At 41.9% G+C, this 6,813-nt stretch overlaps 1 protein-coding gene across 1 annotated transcript; it reads right to left on the bottom strand.

The window, feature by feature from the left end:
- Positions 1 to 4,973: 4,973 nt before the first annotated feature.
- Positions 4,974 to 6,087, bottom strand: LOC137299098 (putative per-hexamer repeat protein 5). The gene is made up of 2 exons (XM_067831598.1): positions 5,832 to 6,087; positions 4,974 to 5,672 (listed from the first exon to the last, which is right to left on the bottom strand). Exons 1-2 carry the CDS (start codon positions 6,085 to 6,087, stop codon positions 5,005 to 5,007), a joined length of 924 nt encoding a protein of 307 aa, XP_067687699.1. The 3' UTR covers positions 4,974 to 5,004.
- Positions 6,088 to 6,813: the final 726 nt, after the last annotated feature.

Raw genomic sequence — 6,813 nt, 5'->3', positions numbered from 1 at the left:
GTTGTCTGGCTGCTTCTCCATCTGAAACAAGTTGCTAGCGACCAATCAGTTCAGTTAAGATGAAAGGCTATTTGATGTGTTTACGTCCTTTTGATAATTTGAGCAATATACGTACATTTGCAGTCTATAGAAGTAACGAGCTAACCAATCGTACATTGATAAATGAATTCACCATGGACCCAAATGAATCTTCAGCTTTACACCTACAAAAAGTATGCAACGGTTCTTGCACTGATAATCTATCTTGGAGCAAACATCTCAGATGGAAATGTATATTTTCTTCTACGGGCCTACAGACCCCACTTGAATAACATATATCCCTATAATATGCTGTACAATTCCACTTGCTCAAGGTAACGTCTGTTGTATACGAGGAAAGTGTTTTTGTTTTATTTTATTTTTTGCGTATGAGAACATTCATTAACTTTTTTCAGGATTTTGAACTTACGACATTTGCTGCAAGTGTCTTCCTATAATTTACGACACCTGATCGATGCATCAGGGATGGGATCACCTACATAACCTGTACACTCGTCATGAAGTTAACAGCCGCTGTTTTTACGAGTTAAGAACCACACAGTACATCGAAAACATTGTAAACGTAGGATTGGGTCTTGAGGAACGTCTAAAGCTTCCTACATATACACGTACAGCGTTTGTCGTGAGCTTTCAATTTCGTTTAACCTGTGAATATATATATGAAAATGAATGTCAGTTTCTTTGACATGACTTCAACCTTACTTGTATCCCGAATGTTAATCAGCTGTGTCTTGAACAGCTCTGGACATCTTTCCAGTCATAGCTAAATGTGAGCGAAAACCCCATGCTATGCAGGTTTCAGAAGTTTAGACCGTGCCAAAAATTCAGGACCACAAGTATGACACACCCAGGTTCGAACCCACCTAAAGAGGCAAGGCAATTTAGATGACTGGGCAACATGTGCACCCAGCAACAAAATATGTTAAGGTTTCATGTGATGTATGTAAAACTGAAACATATTGTTTTATATGCCATACAATGAGTTTTGATGTTGTGTGTATGCATGACAACGTTCAATGCAAGAAAAGGTTTATTCTATGTTCCAAGCCAAAGCATTTTCATCAAAGCGCTGAAAGAGCATTGCAGCAAATATTATGCTATTCTCCCGAAACATTAGTGCTATATCTACCGTTTATAATGCATGTTACGTTCCAGTAATGTCGTACAGGTAATATTATATTTGACTGTTCGTGGGTTAAAACATCAATATGTTCTGTCAAACCAATCGAAACATTAATGTGTTGCAATTAACGTGGATAATTGTCTCTCAAAGCAGTAACGACGATGGGGGCGGTGTCGGATAGACAGCGTCTGCACCGGATATCCCTCGAGTCGTCGGATCAACACCCGGATAATGGCCGTCGCCGACGGTGATGGCAAGCTCCTCCGGGAACGTCCTCACGACAACATTTGGCTGAATAAATGATATTTGTCGAGAAATGTCTATCAGAAGTCATCATTTGAGCTCTTCGTGGATTCTGAAGCCAAGGTAGACAGCGTGACAGCGAATTTATTTAACGCCTGTCATTGGAATCCAATCAAGTTGCTAGGTTACGATTAGAATCTGTCATCATAGTCTTGAGCCTCCGTGCATCACTCAGTGACATCACGTGACCTGTGGCGACGTGCATTGATCGTACGTGCGTTCTGAAGATACGTTTGTTTGTTGGATATAACACTGTGAACTTCATGCAGTAAGTAATTGACGTAAAATGCTCCTAAACCTGACCTTTGTTTTTGGACTGGAACTCGTGATTGAGATCCCCATGGTAGCATTAACCAACAGGAACGGGCTTCGTGGCAGGATACTTTAGTGTCAAGGGGCTTCCATTCGTCGTCATGGTAACTTATTAAAGAAAGTGTTTATCTTGCGATAGCAGCAGAAAACTAACATTGTCTTACACTGTCTGTTGTTTTGATTTCAACACAAACGCGATCATAACGCGGAAAGGACAAACTACGAGAGATATGCACACATTCTGAAGATGATGGATGAAGTTGTTGACCTGTTGGTGAGACCGTAGGCTCAGCGCTGCTGCTGAAAGACTGTGGACGAACACAAGACAAGACCTATCTGACTCATATCTCTTATGAGCAAGAGTTTCGAAGAATTGGTAGAGTAATTTCAAAGAATTAATTTAGAAAGTTTAAAGGAATTATATTTTTGAAATAATTAAAACAATTATAGACTCCTTATGTATTCTGAAACTAACACTAAAAACATTAAGCATCCATGTATAACATACAACAGAAACGGGACCGCGTGGTCAGACTCACTGACTTGATTGACACATGTCATCGAATCCTACATGCGTAGATAGATGCTCATGCTGTTGAACATTGGGCTGTCTGGTTCAGGCACGATTACTTGCAGACCTCCGCCATATAGCTGGAATATTGCTGAGTGCGGCGTTAAACGACAACCAACCAACCAGAGTGTGTGTCTGATGACCTCTGCAAAGGCGTGTCAAGATTGATTTATTGGGTGATTCACTGATTCAAGGCAGTTGGGTTTTCAAAGCCGTTTATAAGTGTAGTCAAGTTATGTCATAACGTGATAGCTTCTTATGGGATTAAAGCCTAATGTAAAACAGATCTCAGGTGTTTACCAAGAAGCACGTTGCTGACAAAAATGCTGCAGTTGGCAATAAGTGAGTCATCATTAATGATATTCTCATTGACTTGCATGTTAATTAACTCTTGCAAGAATAAATCTTCATTAATTTAGTTTCGGTCGATTGCTTTCAATACTTATCTACCAGCTGGGAAATCATCTCTGCTACATACACATAATTTCCATTCAATTTTCCGATGATTTATTAAGAGTATTACAACTATTTAGACAACATATATTAGACATATCAATGGGGTTTAAAGTGGCTGCCTGTTGAATAGATTATAACTGAGTTATACTTATGCTTCATAATCGGGTGTCATTCAATACCTATTCAACGGGAAGATGACAGAAAATTATGCACGCGTAGGTAAAAATGATTTTCAATATTTTTCCAAAATGTCCAAGTAGAATGAATTTATGAAATGAAAGTCATTTTTGCAAGAATCAATTAGCATGTAAGTATGCATACTGTAGACACCTAAGTGTGGCCAGGTGCGATTCGAATCCGTAAACAGGTGTTCCTGGCGTAATCATGGGACCCAGCTCTGCAAAGTAAGTAGATAATGATTGTATTAGATAGGTATAATTCTTTAAGATGCCGGGATATTGCTTAAAACAGAGTAAATCCATTCTCACTCACGTATCTGGGCATCTCTAGTTCCGCCTTGCTGTATACTGATTTAACGAAAACCCGGTTCGACTGCCAATAAGACTACAATTTTTCTTGTGTCCCCGCAGTAATTTTGCATGAATGTTGCTATAAGGAGTCTAAGACTCAACGTACTGACTTTTGGCAACCAAAAATGGATCACACATTTGGAATAGGACAGGATCTATGTGGACAAGGCCTTATGGAGGTAGAAAAGACGACGCCAGACTCTAGACAGACAACACTAACATCATACCGTGGTCATGATAAAAGTGTAAATGATATGAGTGAAGAGTGTATACTTTCACGATGAAACACAACGCTGAAATCAGGTCTGCCCATGGCATATGTCATGCTATTGTCTCATTTCTTCTCCTACAGCTTTTCTAACCCGAGGCCATGTTGTACATCAAGGTGATGATTTAAGTAGATAGTCAATCGCTCCATGCTCTCGAGGCGTCTTATCTCGCCCGGCTACTGTGTGATCTTATGTCCTTTTTGACAGATGAAATCTTTACCTAGAATAGTAATTCGTTTCCTGTCAAAGTATGACATTTCTAATTTTATATGTTTCGGAGGAGTGATACTTTTCAGTCAACTGGAATTACATTTATCCCGTTTTCATATGACCACGAAATTCACTTCGAATAATTGAGCATCTTGGATCTCCGACAAACACAGTCAGACCAGACCAAACTACTATGTTTTAACCCTTCTGCCATTTGGCAAAAGACGCGTGATCCAATATACGATGTTTTTGACATTTGCTGCTTTTGTGACATTCTACGCTGAGGTTCCAAATAATCGAATTTGAAATAACCGTCTTGTACAATATAGGTCAAACAATATTCGCCTTTCGCTGTTTCTGTTGGTGTAAGGAAGAATATTGATTTTAGGATGTCGACTTGTCGAATGTCTAAAAAGTCCCCTACAACTCTGAAATGAATAATTAATACTTCACGGAAGTATGTTTTATACTGCAGGCTGTTCATTATCGAGTGCACCGAATGTCTATTACTTTTTTTCAAATATATCGTTCCCAAAGGTGACAGTTCTGAACCTGTTGGGTATGAAACTTGGTGGCCATTCTAACTGCATTGGAGTATATGACTAGTATTTGTACCATATCTTATCTTCATACCATAGCTTAATTATTGACCTTAGGTAGACCCACGTCATACTTTGAGATGGCTTTCCTGAAATAACATTTCCCGGGACGTACTTGAATGAATCATGTTTTTTGTTTGTCGAAGCGAAACGTCTTCAAAAGGAAACGAAAGTATGTTGTGAAATTATTACAAAAATACTAAGCTAGTTTCAGTAGGTTGGGAGTTTGTAAACAACTGGCAATATCCATTGTGGCCTTCGTTCCTGTCATACGTTCCTCTTTCAGGGTACAAGGTGCAAGTTTAATGACAAAACACGTTTTGTTTCTGTTATATGAAGTTTATTTGATTTATACCAGAACCATATATAAGTTGTAAAATCATTCACGGTCACAAAATGGAAAGAAAATTTGAATTTGAACCTTTAGTTCTTGAGGTTAAGAAAACGTTATTATCTCAGACAAATACTAGTAGTTTCAAACACTGACAGAGTCACTGAGCTGTATAAATACATGCAGGCATAGGTAGGTGTCACTGATAATGACTTCTTGTTCCGTCCGACTGTGAATGTTGATGAGGGATAGTATTGGTCCTTAGGGAGCTGCGGGCGTCACAGCGTCCTGGTTGTCAAAGCCTAATGTGCAGCAGGCAAGGATTGGATCTGCGCAAACAGTACGGCCATTTGTATCAGTTGACAGAGTGGCACACAGTCCAAGACCACGCCCACCGTAAAGATTAAGGTCCCTGAAGGGTAGGTTAGCAGATGCAAGATCGACGACCTGTTCTTGGTTGGTTGAAAGGGTGACGGTTGCGGCGACTCCCTGTGTGTTGGAGCTGGCAGTGCCGAACGTGTTGGACCAAGGGTTGCTCCACAAGTTTCTCAATCCATGTCCTCCCCATCTACTGGACTGGCCCCACTGGGTTGCACCGATTACTGGACCAAGACTATCAGAAGTTTTGGTGCCGTCTCTGGATCGCTCAGTGAAAACAAGGTTGTAGGTGCCGGAAACGGTTGATGTTCTGATGACGAGCGATCCACCGATATTTCTGCCTGATCTTTGTCCCCATCCCATTCCCCATCCTCCCCAGTTCTGCTGCCTTCTCAGGGTAATGGAACCAGTGATTCCAGTGTTTGAAAAGGTACAGGTTATAGTAGTGTTGAGCATGGGGTTGACAAAGCTGTTGAGTCTTCCAAAACCAAAGCCACCTCTCCCCAAGCCAAGACCTCCAGTTCCAATATGAACGCCGCCGATGCCAAATCCTGGTGTCCCAAAGCCTCCACCGATGCCAAACCCTGGTGTGCCAACACCTCCACTGGCGCCAAATCCTGGTGTGCCAACACCTCCACTGGCGCCAAATCCTCCACTGGCGCCAAATCCTGGTGTGCCAACACCTCCACTGGCGCCAAATCCTGGTGTGCCAAATCCTGCAGCGCCAACACCGCCACCGGTGCCCAATCCTGTTGTCCCAACACCTCCACCGGCACCAAATCCTGATGTACCAAATCCACCTCCGGTGCCAGTTCCCCATCCACTATTACCAAAACCGGCATTAGCAGTTTGAGAATTCGAGGCCCCGCGCCATCCAGATGAAGCTCCAGTGTTTGATCCACCCCATCCTTGACCTGTGGTCAAGTGAACGATGATGGAGAGCAGAGTAACAGCGAGGAAACACATGGTGCAAGTGGGAGATGAGACGAGAATGACCAAAACGGATAGGTACAGGTTTATATAGGCCCGTAGCCTACTACATGTCATTAAACTGTATATGATGAAATCCATTAAGAGTAATTAATTACAACCGATCCTTACAACCAACACGATTAAGCCCGATCCTTATTATGTAACACCGACAGGTAGCAGTGGGTTACCGCAATCGTATTCAATAAAGACTGTAATAGCTATTTAATTGCTCTTCACACCTTCGACCCTCCACAACACTTCCGCGTGCTTGTCACCTTTACCTTTTAGGTTTTCATTGAAATGAGGTCCAGTTGTGTGAATGTACGCTTTTCATGAAATTCAGATGATCCACATGATCTTACAATAATTGTCAAATAAAAAATTGTAAATGCCTATCCGTTATTACCCCCTCCGTATGTCGACAAAATTAACAGAGCGTGGCTGGGACCAATAACAGTTCGCTTTATGCGTTATTTTGTTATAAACGTGCTCGATATGAACGCGTTTACGGCATAAGAGGTGCGGTGGCTTAGCCTACCGGTGACAACATTTCTCTCCAACCACCCGTGTTCATTTCATCACATCGGCGGCCCGTGAAGGTCCGGGGTAGAACAGGCCTTCAGCAGCCCATGCTTGTCGTAAGAGGCGACTAACGGGATCGGGAGGTCAGACTCGCTGACTTGGTTGACACATGTCATCGGTTCCCAGTAGCACAGACCG

This window comes from Haliotis asinina, chromosome 10 (genome assembly GCF_037392515.1).
Source record: "Haliotis asinina isolate JCU_RB_2024 chromosome 10, JCU_Hal_asi_v2, whole genome shotgun sequence".
Lineage (NCBI taxonomy): Eukaryota > Metazoa > Mollusca > Gastropoda > Lepetellida > Haliotidae > Haliotis > Haliotis asinina.
Note: the sequence above shows the minus strand (reverse complement) of the source record. Positions and strands in the feature narration are given on the sequence as shown.

Coding starts and splice junctions, on each gene's coding strand:
- LOC137299098 (XM_067831598.1), bottom strand. CDS start 6,087: ATGTGTTTCCTCGCTGTTACTCTGCTCTCCATCATCGTTCACTTGACC. Junction 5,673..5,831: donor TGTTGGCGCTGCAGGATTTG/GCACACCAGGAT, acceptor TTGGGACACCAG/GATTTGGCATCGGCGGCGTT.